Source organism: Pantherophis guttatus, chromosome 3 (genome assembly GCF_059756535.1).
Source record: "Pantherophis guttatus breed Tessera chromosome 3, ASM5975653v1, whole genome shotgun sequence".
Lineage (NCBI taxonomy): Eukaryota > Metazoa > Chordata > Lepidosauria > Squamata > Colubridae > Pantherophis > Pantherophis guttatus.
In genome coordinates, this window is record NC_142065.1 from 170,873,265 (window position 1) to 170,890,982 (window position 17,718).

Below are 17,718 nucleotides of genomic sequence, written 5' to 3' on the forward strand. Positions count from 1 at the left end.
TGCTGTTATACAGTGGTCATGTGGATTCCTGAGTTCTGCATCTTAGTTTTCTCTTTGATGCATCCCTAAAATCTTCTTGGAAGATAGAATGCATTTCTAGAATAGATTGAAGGGCCATTGCTTAGGTGGACAACCCTGAGGGATTTCGTTAAAACTCTGCAACACAATGCATTGTAATATAGGCATTTGATTATCAATGACAACGCAGACACATAGCTGGTAATAGTACCCCTGGTTCCATTCTGCTATAAGGAAATCCACTTGATGTCCTGTAGCATAACACTGCATACTCAGGTCTAAGGGTCTATTATAAAGTGTTCCCCCTGCTTAATCCGTTGCAATAGGATTCAATAGCAAGAAGTATATTCAAAGCTCTGCCTAAAGCAAACTCTTCATGTTGTGCTTTCAGCTAATCGCTTTCATCACAGTCATTTTTCCAATAAGCACAGGAAAGCAGATATTGGATGGTGTCTAAATGATTCACTCTGTGAGGAAATCAACAAGAATATTCTTCCTTCTCCAAAGTATTTGCATAGTAGCACAAGAAAGTTATGGTAATCTGTTTAAGTGCATGGTCTCACATTGTTCCAGACATCAAACTTCTGGACATACTATCCAGTTAGAAGTTACTAGAGTCTTTGTATAAATGGACAGAGTTTCAAGAATTAGCACCATTCCATGCATAGAGTCCCCATGCATATGAATACTATGAATTCTTCCAACTGACTAGTATTATTAAATATATCAGGGAAGTGGACAGTTAAAATTAAAACCTCAAATTCAGCCTCTGGAGGGGAAGATAAAGGAGCAAGGAAGAGCAATGTACCAGGGTAGGAATTGATAAAATGAAGATCCTGCTATTTCAAACTGGGTTATACAGTTTCTCCCTTAAAATTTTCCTTCTTTTCTTGTTCAGGGTTTGAGCTAGTTCCAATGTTGGTGGTCAGGAATGTTAGGATTATACTAGATGATATGCTTTATCTTCTGCCATTTATACCACAACTGGGAGAGCATGTCACCTTTACTTATTGAACATTTAGCAGTTCCAGTCCCTGGATATTACACAGTTATTAGGTTAGTTCCTGGTGGTCTCTCCCTACTGCAACAGACTATATGTCTTCATTCCCTCCTGCCCCTAACCTTGATCTAGAAATTTGCAGTACTCATTGTTCTGGATTTCCTTCATTTTGACCATGTTTCTTCTCATCACAGGCCTTTACAGGTCCTACTACCACCAGAGCCCAATTTGAGTTTATGGTACTAGTGCAGGAGTGTTAAACTCAAGGCCTGCGGGCCAGATCTGGTCCACAGATCTGCCCTGGAAACAGCGAAGGACCAGCCCACGGTGCTTCACCAGTGAAAATGGAGCTCAGGAGGGCTGTATGCGGTCCTCAACAGCTCTGTTTTCGCTGGCAGAGGGTTGCAAGAGGCCGTTGCAGCTGAGAACGGAGCTCACGAGCCATTTTTGCTAGCAGAGCACTCGGGCTGCCACAGACACCCCCAACATGAGTGACAATGAGCTAGCCATGCCCAAGCCATCCCAGCCCGAGGTCCAACACAACCCCGATGTGGCCCTCAATGAAATAAAGTTTACACCCCTGTGCTAGTGTAAGATCCCTGGTTAGTCATTTCCTACTACCTGTCCTAGAAGCTCTTGTCTTGGCATAATCCTATTATGTAATACAATAAATAGGGTAAAGCTTCAGACCATTTGTTTCTTGCATGTACATAGCACTTTTGGGGCTAAAGTAGGGGTGAAATGCTCCCAGTTCGGACTGGATCACCTGATCCGGTAGCGATGGGAGGTGGGTGGTTCGGAGAACCGGTACCAAAAATCCATGACAACCCCCCCCCCATGCCCAGCTGAGGCGCACAATCATCAGAGGCTTTTTTTTTTTACTTTTAAAAGCATTTTTTCTACAACCTCTTTGGCCAAAAAAATGCTTTTAAAAGTAAAAAAAAAAGCCTCTGATGATCGCGAGGCTCAGCTGGGATCATCAAAAGCTTTTAAAAGAAAAGATCGCCTCTGGCGATCCAAGCTGAGTTGCCTGATCGGCAGAGGCTTTTTAAAAAAGCTTCTGCCGATCAGGCAACTCAGCTGGGATCATCAGAGTCTTTTGAAAGCATTTTTATACAATCTCTTCGCCGAAGAGGTTGTAGAAAAAATGTTTTTAAAAGTAAAAAAAAATAATGGCCACACCCACCCAGTCACGTTACCCTCCCCCCCCACCAAGCCATGCCCACAGAACCAGTAGTAACAAATTTTAGATTTCATCACTGGGCTGAAGCATGACTTCTGATAGACATTGTATCATAAAAATTTACAGGATTGTCTGCATATGGCCAAATTACTCCGACCTTTCTGAAAATCTATCAAATGGCATTGCTGGACTGCTCATTCCAACATTCCATTCTTTGCAAATGGGCTCCAACATCCATTAATTTTAAAGGCATTCACTTTCAAATCACTTTCTTTACACAGTTTGCTAAATTAGGACTGTTTGAGTTTGCCAAGTTTGGTGTGTGTGTTTTTGTGTGTGTGAGAATATATATCAGAGGTCACAATTTTCTTCTAATGGCCAAAACATAGCTTCTTCCTCTCATATATGGCATGCAGTCTTCCATCAGGTTTTCAACAAGCCTTATAGTTTCCTGATACAAGAATAACAGGTGAAAAACAAATGCAAATATCACATTCAGAAATATTGCAACAAGGCCATATGGGAGAGGGTACAGTTCTTTTTGCTTAAAGTACATACATGGAATCATTTATTCTTGCTGTTTAATATTTAAATGTGCAAAAGAACGAGTGGTGGTACATTAGACCCATTTTCTCTTATAGAGATATTAGCGTTTTTGCTGAACATGATAGGTGTGAACAGAAAGTAGATTGAGATATACTGGTAGATCTTTGGTTAAACTGCCATTGATTGGTAAGGGTTTCTGGTTTCCAATTGCTTAATAACTTCCTCTGCCCTCTACCATAACAGGTTCCTGAGAAAGAATACTTGGAGAGGGAAAAAAAAAAGTGGACTAAACACGTGCTCAGAAGCACAGTATTATAATATATTTAGTATAAGTCCTCTAGCAACGCTGGATCTCAGGATTTCTCTAAAATAAATCCCAAAAGCTTGAGGTCTGTCCATTTTAAAGTCTGTTACAGTCAAAACTGACTAAGGGGTAAACAGATTAACCCCCACTGCCACTTAAACAAATGCATGTCAGATATACAAGAAATTTATAATATACATACATAATTTAACAAAACATTTATTATTCTCGTAAGCAAAAAAAAAATTGCTTTAAGAAAATTATTCTGTTTCATTTTGATTAGATAGGTTTAGTTTTTGGAATGTGGATTCTTTTAATTTAGATTAATAGGTCAGGTTTTTTTCTTCCTTAACTATATGCATTTTTAAGACTATTAAGGACAAAAGAAGAATATGAATCATCAGGAAGAAATCACTGAATCACTCTACCAGTTTCTCACTTCTTTTAACTGAAGTTACAATTGACATTTAAATTCACTCTAACATCCACTCTAATTTTAAATGTACTTTATACATAAACAATAGAGATAATGATCTTTTATCAATTATTCCAAATTAAATTAGGGCATCAATATTTGCTTAGAATACATGTAAACATTTCAATAGTTTGCAAAGTGGTTGCAAAAACTTTTAAATGCAATTATTTGCTGCTCTTGGTTGATACTGAGTTATTACTTTTCAAATTATTAAAATAGTATATTCTTAAACTCATGTCCCTACTAGACATCAAAAACCTTTACCTCTTTCTTTCTTTTTATTAATGGTATGCTATGTAAAAAAAAAAAAAAAACCCTGCTGGGTGCAAGAATCTATCTGCCCAGACTATGGTGGGGTTTGTTTATTTTTTGCATTGAAATATGGATCCATTATTTATTACAACCTGGGAATTTTATAAAAATGAATCTACAGCAAGAACAAGGTGCAAAGGTGGAATATTTGACACTTTCTGTTAAACAAATAAAAATCGAAGGCAACGACTATTATTATTAGAATAAAAATAAGAACTCAAGAAGAAAAAAAGATTACAGGGAAATGCAATAATAATAATAAACTGATTTGTGCACCAGTTTTGCTAACCCATAGTAATAAATATGTCTCATTACACTACATGAGAACAAATTAATTCCCTTTAATGTCCACTATTTAGCAGCTGTTGAATGTTCAGGGATGCAAAAGGCACACCTTTATCCTTCTATTATGTACAAAAGTGTTTGCTTAACGCCCAAAATAATCTGCATAGTAATAACTGTTTTTCTCCTACTACTTACAGAAGGAAGGAAGGAAGGAAGGAAGGAAGGAAGGAAGGAAGGAAGGAAGGAAGGAAGGAAGGAAGGAAGGAAGGACTTAGTGCAATAAAAAAATTAAAAATGGTAGATTGTGAGTTAGTTTCAGGGCTTCTAGCATACTTCTACATTTTGTTGAACTGGTCAGCACTACATTTTAGGTCTCCAGCCATTAATAAATTGCAATATTTTTTTAACTTGTAGTTTGCTGAGTTTAAAGTCCTCAGAAAGGATCTCTTCATTGAGCTGGACAAGCAAGTTGCCATCAATTTTTTCAGTAACAAAAAGTGTTATGACATCCTCCGACAAGCCTATAAATCGTAGAGACTTCGATACTTCCTCAATGGAAAGCCCAGACAGATCTACAGGTGGCTGCCATGGTGAACCATCACCACAAGATCTCGGTGCTAACTGCAGATGAAGGGGTGATGAGAAAGAATAAGAAACCGAGAAGAGGTCTTGCATGCTTTTTTTACCCAGATACTGGTCTTCAGAAAGGTCTGGAGAGCTCCTGTGAGGATCTTCCTCAGCACCATCTATTCTGAGAGACCCAGGACACAAGTCAAGCCCTGGCTTCTCCTCCACCATCTTTGGTGCACGAGGGGGTAAGGCAGGGCAAGAAAGTGACTGCAACGTGCCGCTTACTGCCAAACTTTTTTCATCGGTATATTCAAGTGAGTAACTTGCTGACTTTGGGCAACTGGGCATGGTGCATTCTGCCTCAATTGTAGCTGGTGGTACATCTCCTGCAGAGACTTCATTTCTGTCAAAATCAAATGTAAAAGGTGCTGGACAGCTTCTCTTTGGCGTGTTGGGAGTCTTCTGCCTTGGATAGCTATAACTTCTGCTTGGATCCAACAGAAACTCACTCCTAGAAAGGCCTTCAGCAGCTCCAGAAAAATGATTTGGCCATGAGAGTCTAGAGAACAAAGAATCAGCAGAAGGGCTTCCCAAAGGCAATTTGTTGTCAAGCTCTTGCAGGTCACTTTTCACAATACCACATGGATAACAAGTAACGGGAATAATCTCGGAAGAGTTTTCAGCATCTTCTTCTGTAGCACTGCTTTGAGTTAATTAAAAAGAAGAGACAGAATTAGTATATAGCTTTTGTAGTTAGTAGTAGTCACTTTAGAATTCTGTTATTTTATAAATAAAATAGCACCGGATTAATGGAAAATAGTATATAGTGTTTCCATTATATAGATATTTTTTCAGACAGGACAAATTTAACAACTTTTCCCAGTGAAGTCATCAACTTTCCTGGCAAGTATTTTCCTTTTATTAGTATTAGGTTGCATATGATGGGCAAATATTTATGTCAAATATGCAATCCATTTCATAGAAAGAAAGTGTAATCATCATCCAAACTTGTCCACTAGATTGCATATTTTTTGCAATCCACTAACTACACCCTCTGGGGTTATAATTACATCTATTTCTGTTTAAGTGAAAGTCTATACTTGAATAGATAGCTTTCATTACAGTTCCACATGCCAATAAAGCTGTTAAGGTCCATGGCACTACATATTATGATTATGGTTCTTTCCATAGTCAGCCAGATATTCAGACTAGATTAGGAATTTTTGTCTACCTATCGAGTCCGTCCCAAGGCATCATCATCATCATCATCATCATCATCATCATCATCATCATCATTATTAAGTATATTTGCCACCTATCTCACCATGGGGCTAGTTTAGGTAGCTCACAACAATAACAAAAAAGAAATAAAAACAAAGCAAAATAATAGAACAATAAAATAAACAAGGAAAGGGATTAGAAATTAGCCTCTCTTTACAGGGGGAAATAGGGCACAAGCCCTATTTGGAAGATTTTAGTTTGGGAGTGACTGATGAGGGTAAACTACAGCAAAAAAAGATCATAAAAATCAGGATGATTGTGTGTCTGATCTGTTTTACGGCTGTTATGACATATGACCATAATGATGAGAGTCCATTACAGTTCTATGTCAAGGAATACTTGTATGTAGCTCTAGTGGAAAAAGGATTTTGACTTACACTGTCAAACTATGCAACTCAATCTTGCTTGTTCTTGTTCAAGATCTTAATCAGAAGTTTTTTCTCAATGCTGCTGCTTGTGATTCTTATCAGTGTCAAAACCAAGAATGGAGTTCACAAAATATATGGTTTCCATCACTATGCTCTTGCGTATTTTTTGATATTTATAACCATAAAATACCCACTAATATGTGAATTAATCAGTACAAATCTCAATTTTGTACTTTCTTTAATACGATCTTTCTTTAATCAATCAAAACAAGTTGAACAGGTTTCACCCTACAGATCTCGTTTGTTCTGTTACACAAGCACCGATGTCTGGCTCCACATTGCTTGGGTGTCATCATTACAAAAAAAATTCATCTTTGATATTTTGATTGTTGATCTTGCTGCCTTATTACAAATTATCCAAAGATCTAGAAATAAGATTCCAATCTATCTTCTGGCTTCTAAAAGTAAAAATTGGCAACAATAATCATATCATTATTTTTAACTTTAGGATAAACTGAGAAATACAATTTATTGACAATATAAGATGCCAGAATATATAATTGCTACAATTGTTTTATCTATTTATATTTATCATATAAATTTTGCATGACTCTGTTAACAAATAGATTTGGGAGGATATGAACAAAGAACTGGATTCAATGGTCTAATGGCCCCTTCCAACTCTCTGATTCTTTATTATTCAGTTATTGCAACCATCCATTTTCTATTAATTATTTATTACCCCAATTTTCTTCTACTTGTGAATGTGTAGGGGGAGAACTCTGTTTACTTCTCTTCACAGCAACAATCCTATGAACTAGCGTAGGCTGACAGATGAGCTCCAACGTCAACTGGGATTTACACCTGTGCTTTCTCAGCCCAACACTTGAACCATATACCAATAGTATAAAAATAATACTGACTTTGAAAAGAAAACAGTCACTACTTACATATTGTGCAGTCCTGATGAATAATATGAAAGTGTTGGACTAGGAGAACGAGTTTGCTGCCGCACAGGTTTGCTCATCCGTGGAGGAATAGAAGGGCTAGTAGATGTTGGCTTTGAATTGCGTGGTGGGACAGGAGGAGCATTCAGGAGTCTACATTCCTCTCTGACCTGAAATTATGCACAATTGTGATGTAGCACATCATGCAGGTAATTAAGTATCCTGAAAACTAATATTATTATTAATAGGGATGAAACAAGGATAAATGAATAATTACTTATCTAAGGACCCTTAGAGTTTCTAAAGCAAAAATGGAATATGCAGCTTATCTTAGACACCACATTTATTTATTTATAAATTTCATTTACAGCCCATTTCATATCCAACAACTCTGGGCGGTTGATAATATACAAACATAAAAAAACATTAAAATCATCCATTGTAAAAAAAACAGCAGATAAAAACATCAATAGATAAAATCATGGACACATGGGAGGTCAACCACCTCCGCTATGTAGTTCCTCCATTGGGTCCCAAGCCATCTGGCAGAGCCAGGTCTTCAGGCTCTTATGAAACATTACCTAGGGCAGTGATGGCTAACATTTACGTCACCGCATGCCGGACTGAGTGCCGGAAATGGCACGCAAAACCATCCCACCTGGATCGTGTGGCCTTGTGGCCTTCGCACGTGTGGGAACACCAAAACCCGGAAGAGCAGCATTCTGTCGCGCATGTGCAAGTCGGCACCCGAACTTGCGCAAGCCAGCCCCCGAACAGGCACGCTTTTGTGCCTGTTTCCGGCATGGATGCCCGCCTGACAAATAGCTGGTCATCGTGCATGTGCGCAATGTAAACCTGGAAGTTCAGGTGCCAGCTCACGCATGCACGATGGAATGCTGCTCTTCTGGGTTTCAGTGATCCCGCGCTGCGATGGCCAGCTGACCGGCGCGCGTGTGTGCACAGGAACATGGAAGAGGAGCCAGCGAGACCGCGCATCCCTCACAGGATGGTTCTGCATGCCGCTTCCGGCATGCATTCCATAGGTTCACCAACATGGACCTAGGGGGTAAAGGTCATACCAGATCAGTAACCTTTGCAGAAATTGAGAATCTAGGTGAATAACTGCTAAATTAGGGGAAACTGATCTGAATCCCAGGTTATGGAACAAAGAAGAAAAGAAAATCCTTCAAGGCCAACCCTCCCATCAGGCAGAATGGGAATGGCAGTATCAGCAGCAGCCCTCAGCTGTTGATTCTGACCTTCAAGAACCAGTTCTTCTTTTGGAGGACACAATTGTGTGTTCCTGTACTGCACTTCTTTAATTAGCGTGCTCTTTGAATCTATCATCTGATAAAATAAATAAATTAATTGTCCACCGAGATTTTGATGGACTGTAATTTGCATTTTCAACAAATCCAAGTTACCCAAATAATGATGTTTGTACTGAAAATGTAAAAGATTTTGTCCTTCTATTCTTTTTTTTTTTTAAAGCAGATCCAGAATTGGATTTTTTAAAAATGAGGACTTTACATTTTATTTGTGAATAACCAGCAGAGGGCAGATGGTAGCTGCTGAAAGACGACTTGTTAAAAATGCTAGTACAAATGCTATTATAACTAGTATGTTGCTCAAATGAGCGAACTATTTACAACTCTTTGTGAAATTGTAAAATTTTACCTTCGAAGACATTTCAAGGTTTTCTTTCATAAGAAAAGGAAGTAATTCAGAAAGTATTTAAAAGTACACAGTAATTGATTTAGGTCCTTCAGATGGAAAAATGAAATATCTAGATACATTTCAGACGGATTTCAGGCCTGATTCTAGAACAGAAACTTCCTGGCTGATGAAACAGTCTTGCTCAGATGAATTCAGTTTAGATTTGCTGTACATAGGACTATCTTTAAAACAGTTCTGAAGCTTCAATTGACCCACAGAATAATGTTAGACTATTAATGAAAACTGGGCAGTTTGACATATTACACTGAGGTTTTGACACCTGCATTACCTCCATTCCTGTTTCTAGGAGCCAATTTAAAATCCCAGTGTTATTGTTTAAGTCCTAAATATACTAAAACCTAGTATAAACATGCCTTCAGCCCTGTGGATCTAATTAAAACTTTTATTCTTTTTCAGAAATCATATTCTGAGGACCACTGGACAATTATATGCAGAGGCAATTTGTGCTGAGACATATTTCTACTTCGCTGCACAAATCACCCCAAAGTAGGCTTGAATAGCAGCTCTTACCCATGTTTGGTCAAGTTCATTTGTCTTCTGCCAGCATCTCTTGGTTCGCTTCATCTCTCTCAGTTCCTCCATAAACCATGGGGAATGACAAGATTGACGGGTTAAGAGAGGCAACTGGGCGCAATCCTATCCAGATTACTTCACCCCTTATGAAAAATGAGGGTTCCATATATATTGGTAGCAGGGGTGGGTTCTACTTACCTTTACTACCGGTTCGCAATGGGAGCGTGGGTGCATGCTCACTTTGCTCACTTGCACGTGCACTCTTCTGCGCATGCGCAATCACCAGTGATGACATCGTGGTGGGTGGGCGGAGCCGCAACCCACCACTGATTGGTAGGAACTTTACCCATCTTGGGAATTAAGCAAAATGCTAGGAACTTACCGCTTCTGATTTAGGAGGCACAGGTGGTGGAGGTAAGGAAACATCTGAGGATTTTGCTGTTGCTACTGAAGATCCAGGTGCTGGCAGAGAAGCTGTACCACCCTTGGACCGGAAAGAACTCCTGTAGTTGTCACATTTGTTCTTTTCGCTCTGTGAGCGAGTAAGAGGCTGATCATTCACTTTCCCACCCCCTTTGTCCAACCATAGTTCTTCATATGGAAGTTCCAGTTTAGGAGGTAAACAGACTGTTTCTTCACTAATTTCAGGAAAAAGGTAGTTACAGCTCCCATCCCTAGAATCTTGCAACGCATCATGAGAAGATAAAGCCCACTCGTTACACAAGTCTCTGCAATCGTGAAGGTTCACCTCACTATTTCCATGGAGGTTGTTTCCATAGACACATACAGAGAGACGGTGGAAAGACTGGGTCAACTCATCCCGAGCATAACTGAGAGAGTTTGGCACATGGTTGTGGCTGGTGGGTCGACTTTTTTGTGGGCTTTTGCAGTCTTCATTCCAGTCAGCTTTTACATCTCTCACAGCACGAGAATATTCATCAATATCGAACTGCTCTTGGCAGAGGCTGAACCAGTGCTTCACAAAGGCTTCATGCCACGCTTCTCCTTTCACAAGACTTTCTGGAAGGGTAAACTTTGGAAGAGCTAAATGCAAAGGAAAGTGCATTGGAATAATTTTATTACTATGTAATGCGCAGCAAACCACAACTGTCTTGGTTTGAATATTAACAAACTTGTAACGGTGTCCTTCACGGACAAAATGCAAGTCATAAGGATTCCGTGGGGGAGGGCTTGGCACATTCACATTTACTGGGAGCCGTGTCTTTTCCACGATGTTTCGAATGGTATGCTCCCCTTCTTGCATTTGCAGCTCTAAGGGACTACGTGTGCTAAATCTTCCTTTACACTGAAAAGGCAGGCTAATACTCTCATTGGTCCGATGGTTCATGCAAATCAAGCAAGGCATTTTGCCTTTGCCCAATTTGCTAATGGAATTGAGTTTTCCAATTTTCTTGAAGATGGTATTGAGCCGTGATTTTTCCTTTGAAGATTTTGCATATAGGATTTCTGCTTGTCCCATTAATGTGAGCTCATCTCCTGTGCAAAGGGTAATATTATAAACTTCTGTATCTTCATTGCATTCACCTGAAGCCACCTAGAAAATACAACATTCAAAATTAAAATAGCATATCAAGCTCTAAACTTAGAAGATGAACCCAACAAATATGAACATCAGAATTGTCCAAATTCTTCTGCCTGGTATTCTATATATTAGACTATAACAGCCATACATTCAGTGCATGAATAATATCAAAGTGAGAAGGACTGCTCTAAAATGTCCACATGACTGATCACCCTACCTTCTTTTGTTAAAGAAACTGTTTATCAAGAGTAACATAATATTAAGAATTTATCAGACAAAAATAAGTAATCCCTCTATGCCACAAAACTTAAGAACATCAAATGTTTAAATTATATAGGAACCTTCAACCTTATACAATTAGGCTTGCTCATGAGCACTGAGGTGTTATTATAGATACTTTGCTATTCTACTATAGTTTAATGCTATATTTGGCTGCCTGTAATTTGTAGCAGTAGAGTTATTCCTTCCCCCCTTTCACTCTCTCTTCTGTATTCAAAAAAAAAAAAAAAAAAAGGAAAGAAAGCATGAATATGAATATCTAGAATATTCACAGCAAGGCTAGTGAATTTAAATTGCAGAAATTATGGACTATAGCATCTGGCGAGCAACATAACTCTAACTCTTGACATAAATAAATCTCCCTCTTCCTCTCCTTCCTGAAATTAAATACTAATATGTTCTACAAATCCCATCAATGACTAGATTTCTATAGAGACTATTTTTGTTTCCCTGCTTAGAAAACAGAGCACAACTAGAGTGATAAAAATGTTGGCCAAACAATTTACTGTGTGGCTGATCATCCAGAGATAATTGCTTCTTATTTCATGAAAATAGCCAGCTGGCAAACTCTGTGAAGTATGAATCTTACGTGATCAAAAGTAAATAATGCCTAGTACTCAAATTAGATTGCCTAATCTATATCATCACAGTTCATATTTGCAACTAAGAATAAAAATTAAGATTTTTCATTCTGATCTGCAATGTTAATAAAAACAAAAGTTAGCAAATGCTAAAATTTAATCTGTGAAGTAAGGGCATGCCATAATTCTGCAGATACATGTACCAGCTTTTAAAAACAGACAGTTATTTTACCACATATACATTTCTGTAACTGAGTTATGTATAACCTAAGATTGCAATCTAAAGATCAGCCTGAGAAAGAACAACCTCTTTCACTCACACTGCAAATTGCACAAAGGGAATGCAAAAGTGGAACAAATGTAACAGGCATGCCTGGGCATCTTCAATATTCACGTATACACCATATGTAATGGCAATTCCTTCGACAGAATCTAAGAGCCTTTTGATTATGACTTTAGGACACTGAAAGCAGCATCATATATCCCTTTCTTTTGAAAAATAATTTCTGAATCTTAACATTCACTGGACCTAAATGTACGTGCATGTGTGTGTTTGTGTGTATGTAGTGTATGGCATGAAAGACATGGATTGCAGTAGTAAAGTTGTATAGAAAGAACACAATAGTGTGATACACATAAGTGAAGATGTATGATCAATTTTGTAAGGTATAAGAAATTCAAGAAGTTATATATTAAATTACAAATTGCATTTTAAAATGCATTGGTTCATAAAGATAAAATTAGTGTTCTATATATTAATATCTAGGTCATTTTTCCAATTAAGCTTGGTATTTGTTAATTGCAAAAGGTCTACTTGTCCTTGTATATAAGCTCTCAGATGGCAACTAGTCACAATATGATCCGGTCTGGTGTCTGCTGGGGAGCACCCTAGTCACATTCAGAGGAAGATCCTCTTCCCCATTTACAGTAAATGGAGAGTCTTGACAGATAAGGTGCAAACCCTATTCAAAATTTTACAGCATCAGCGGGTAGAATTAAAACTGACCTATATAATGACCTAATAAACAAAATAAGGAAACATATAATGGAATCCTATTCATAAACTTATTCAGAAGAAAGACCCACTGGGATTTTACTCCAGATAAATGGTTTAACATTGCTACCTTAATTTATTATTTACTTTTTTTTGTATAAAAATACGAAATCACAAAAAGTAATCAGTAGTATGTTTAGCAAAGTATCCGCCTTAATGTGAACATTGGAAAGGAAATAATGTTTCAAACTGAACTCTTTGTTATGTACAGTTTATCAAGCTAACACCACAGTTGCAGAATTTCCTGAAAGGAAGTTATTCCAGTGATGTGATACCTCAATACAGCCAATCCAGGAAACAATAAAAATCTAATTGAACATGACTTGTTCAAGTCATGCTTTTGCCCAAAGGTAAAACATTATAATTCATCAGGAATATTAACAGCCATCAGATTTCTTATCAATTAAGATCCCAGTCCTCAGCTCTATACTTTTCACTGCCCCCATTTAAGATTTTTACTCTGATGTCACTTCTTTGAGAACCATCTGCATATCAGATGGGGCACCCTATGTATGTTATCTCTATGGAAGAGCAAATATGTGTATTTTATTTTATAAAACATTCCCTGCAAAACATTACATTATTTTTTTAAAAAACAGTGAAATTATCTACTTTTAATTTTGATGAAAATAAGTGATAAGAACTTTTCTGAAAAGGAGGCAGATCACTTTAATAATCAAAAGCAAACAGCAATTCTTGGTGTGTATGATCCACACAAAACTCTTGTCCCCAAAATAATACTTTTCTTGCCATATTGGACAGCTTCTAAAAATGTTTAGTAAAAGAGTTCAATAATGAACTAAGATTGCGGCCCTTTGCTGTTTTGGAAGTTTGTGGCAATAAAATAATGGTTTAGTTAATTGAAGGTATTTACCTCTAGGGATTTGAAAGTTTAAGTTAACTATTATATGAGCTTGCATTTGCTTTAACTGGAGCAGAAACATGTTGAAGAATTATCTTCTAAATTAGAATACTGAAGTGATCTTCTTAGGCCCTTTTGGCAGCAATGCCATTGTATAACTTGCACTCTCTTCCTTTCAGTAAAATGAAGCATAATGGATTTTCTCATTAACTCAAATGATGCTGTAATATTATTCAAGTCCATATTTCCTACTGTCTAGCTTTTGATTTGGACATTTATAGAAAAGCAAGTATGAAAAGACTGTGACTCTCCAGAATATTGCTGGACTACACCTAGAATTTAAAACAATTTGTCTGTGAGTGGATTTGAGAGTTAACTCCAAAAAGATCCACGAAAAGACAAACATGAGTCACACATGAATTCAAGCTAACATTAATCTTTCAAGAAAACAAATACTGTGCAGAGAAGTAGGGGAATTATACGTTCTTTTTTTAAACGTACAAGGTAATTTTGAGGTATCTTTCATCATCTGTACTTAAAGCAGTCCCAAATTCTTTGTGGAGAGGCCTCTCCCATATTCCAGATCCTATCCCCAACTTCTTCTGCCGCTTAGAACAGTTCTGTAAGTCTGCTTTAAGTATGGTATCTTCTTTGTATGAGTAGTTTTTTTAACCTATGCTCCTTCATCCTCTTCTTTATCTTTTTTCAAACGCCCACGACTTCCCACAGGTAAGAAAGACTTCAGTATACTTTATATAGCATCCAAGTATCATCCATGAAATTCATGAACTTGCTGGGAAAACTTGATTCTCTCATCAGTTGACTTCTTTTTCATGTAGCTAATATCCTGACATTCTCTATAGATAATTCTAAATACTATCTTCTTGCAAGGACTTGCTACTGTGTTTCCCCGAAAATAAGACCCTGTCTTATATTTTTTTGAACCCTGAAATAAGCATTTGGCCTTATTGCCATGCGCTCAAAAGCCCGATTGGGCTTATTATCAGGGGATGTCTTATTTTGGGGGAAACAGGGTATCTGTTCCAGTAATGTTACTTTCATATATATCCTTTGCTCTTTTGATTCTTAGTCAGTCATATATAAGCAAGCATTTTTAGAATCACTACATCTGTTCAAAATGGAGTAATGTGCTAGCTAAAGAAGGTTAACTCTCTGTTTCTTCAGCTTCCAAACACCATCAGTGATTCTCAGGATGACTTAGTGTGTTTAGTTGGGCACATTCTTTTGGTGTTACATTGTACTATTTGCCTTACTTCAGCTATTTCAGCTATTTCATTTCTTCTTTTACTTTTGTGTGTGTATGTGTGTATGCTTAATCTTAATGATATGATTTCAGGTCAGAGTTCTTTGGGCATTCTATTTATCAAATTAATCATTTTTATCTATTTTGCAAAGATTCTTAAATAATTTTGGAATAAATGATTGAATATTAAACAGATTTGATAATGTTCCAGAAAGTAGATTGGAATCTACTGTTAGAATATTAGGCTATTTTTAGTACAATGGTGAAGGATTTCAGACTCCCAACTGCTTAATAATAGAAATGATAAAATAGCTCCTTTGCTATCTCAAACTATGCAGCTGAATAAAAGGAAGTCTAGGGAACCAGGAATGAATTTTTATATGCATGAATAATGAGCTCCATTCAATGAAATACTGTACTCAGAACAAATTATTAGGCTCCTAGGTTTTTCATTCTAAGTGTAATTGTTGTACTGATCCTGGTTGGTGGAACTTGAGAGTCTAGTAAGAAGATACATAGACCTCACAAGCTTGAAGCAATGTCGCTACTGCATCCTGGTCTACATAGCTTCCTGGAAAGCATGTCCAAATATGAAAAACCCATTATCCCTTAATTAGAAACTCTATTGTTTTTAAGCAGTAGAGCTTTCATACAAAGCCTTCTTTTACTAACCAAGTTGGAGAGCATGGAGGATTCATTTAGTACTGTATGTGTACATTTGCTATCATCATCTACTGAACCAAAGAGGTTTTCTGCAATTCACAGGAGACTCAAACCAAGAGAAACATATGACTATGCTGGTATGAAGCTTAAATGATAAGTCAAATATTTTCAGAAAGAATAAAAAAAAGTTCAGGCAGTGCTGCAGTTCAGGATAATTCAGTGAATTATCAACTAATAATAGACAAAAAGATTAACAATCAGCATTTTTCATGTTTACTTCATGCTAACTTAAGACGTTTTAATTGTGATTTAACTTGTTATTTTTACTGTCACTGTAGCACTGTAAACTATTTTGGCTAAAAATCAGAATGAGATGCAAAACCCATAATCACTGTTTACCCAATTCAGTATAATAAGTTCTACTTAGGTTAACTTTACACTTATTCTTTTTAACACAGTAATGTTAAATCAACATCAACAGTAATGTCTTACGTTTTGGTCTCTAATCTTGATCAAGACTTTTTAAATATCTTCAAAACAACAGACTCAAAATTCTCCATCTGATTCAACCAATGCTACTGTAATTTAAATCCATTTTACTAGAACAACATAGTGTTCTAGAAGTCAGTGCTCAGCTGGCTTATGGCTGTTTTATTTTTTTTAAAAAAAACTGGTTTAGAAATAATTTGAGACAATTTCTGGAGAATCTGCCTTTCAAGAACTATGAATTTTGACACTTAAGCAGATCTTTGAACGTAGAGACAAAATTTCTCCAAGCAGAAAAATGATGATGTGAAACAAAAAGATCATCTCTGTGATTTCCAAGAAATACTTTGCTCATTATGTAGTTAGATGCTAATTGTATGTTATTCCATACAGTTTGTTTGACTTATTTGCCATAAATCTCACACTTTAGACACTGGAGCTATTAGAACAATTAAGGCAACACCCATACACTCACTTGAGGGGTGTTTTTTTTTTTTTTTGTTACTTTTATGTTTTAATCTCTGCATTCCCTGCCATCTCATTTTCCCTAAATTTTTGTGCCATTATTCTTACAGTATTAATATTCGGTTTGGAAATATTTGTAGAATTAAGTGATTTACTGATTTTACATTCTGTATTAGCCATCCATGCTTATAGCCGCTTAGTCATATTTTAGCATTATATATAGTTTTTGGTATAACAAATTGGTAGAACAGTATACCAATTGCATATATTTTAATAGCATTGAATTCATAGCTGATTTTGTAACTCCAGTTATATGTATAATCTTAAAGATATTGTTATTAAGTTTTTAAATCTGTTCTAGTATTTTATATAGCATAAAAAAGTTGCTAAGTCTTTTATGAAACAGCCAGTTATATTAGTTGTTACAATAAATTAATAAAATAATGTTTTATGTTTCTAAAATCTCCATTATGCTTGGGAATTAGATTTTTCTCTGTTTCTCTCTAGGGAAATCACTGAAGTCTGTTAAATTACTAAGATCATTCCGTCCTACAAGACTTGTAGTAGAAAGGGTCGCAGTCTGTATAAACTGCAACCATGAATTTGTGAGTAGTTGTCTTATTTCACATTTTGCACCTAAACCTAAAGGAGCATTTTTTGTTTCTCTATACATCATTTTATTTTTCTTTGAATCCCTATAGATTTAAAATAAATGCATTATTATTTTACTTTTCTAGAAATATTTGATTATTCTCTGAATTGAAAAGTAGATATTACTAACCATTACAATATATATTGTCTTTATGTGACCTAAGACATAGTGTAGAGTGAGTGAAACAGCTGCTCCTTTACCAAATAAAATCTAAGGGGTCAGAGGTGAGGGAGGGGGTGTACAACAGAAGAAGTTCTGTCTAACATTTTGAAGCAATATTCTAGTTGAACACTGCAAAAGAACATTGTTGAGTGGAGATCATTCCCTCCT

At 36.7% G+C, this 17,718-nt stretch overlaps 1 protein-coding gene and 1 long non-coding RNA gene across 5 annotated transcripts in view; one reads left to right on the forward strand and one right to left on the reverse strand.

Annotated features, from left to right (window-relative positions):
• Positions 1 to 2,765: 2,765 nt before the first annotated feature.
• Positions 2,766 to 17,718, reverse strand: part of GAREM1 (GRB2 associated regulator of MAPK1 subtype 1) — a 73,893-nt gene continuing 58,940 nt past the window's right edge. The window contains exons 4-7 of one of the 4 annotated variants that reach the window (XM_034429674.3): positions 9,922 to 11,094; positions 9,537 to 9,602; positions 7,293 to 7,459; positions 2,766 to 5,393 (exon numbers count right to left, since the gene is read on the reverse strand). In XM_034429674.3, coding sequence (XP_034285565.1) covers positions 4,484 to 5,393; positions 7,293 to 7,459; positions 9,537 to 9,602; positions 9,922 to 11,094 — 2,316 coding nt within the window. In that variant the 3' untranslated portion in view covers positions 2,766 to 4,483. Of the gene's footprint in view, positions 5,397 to 7,292; positions 7,460 to 9,536; positions 9,603 to 9,921; positions 11,095 to 17,718 lie in introns of all 4 variants that reach the window. The other 3 variants (XM_034429673.3, XM_034429676.3, XM_034429675.3) reach the window with 3 other exon arrangements.
• On the forward strand, positions 9,426 to 17,334 carry LOC148114902 (uncharacterized). Its single transcript, XR_015733359.1, has 2 exons — positions 9,426 to 9,512; positions 17,244 to 17,334. It is a non-coding gene; the product is annotated as an uncharacterized LOC148114902 (long non-coding RNA).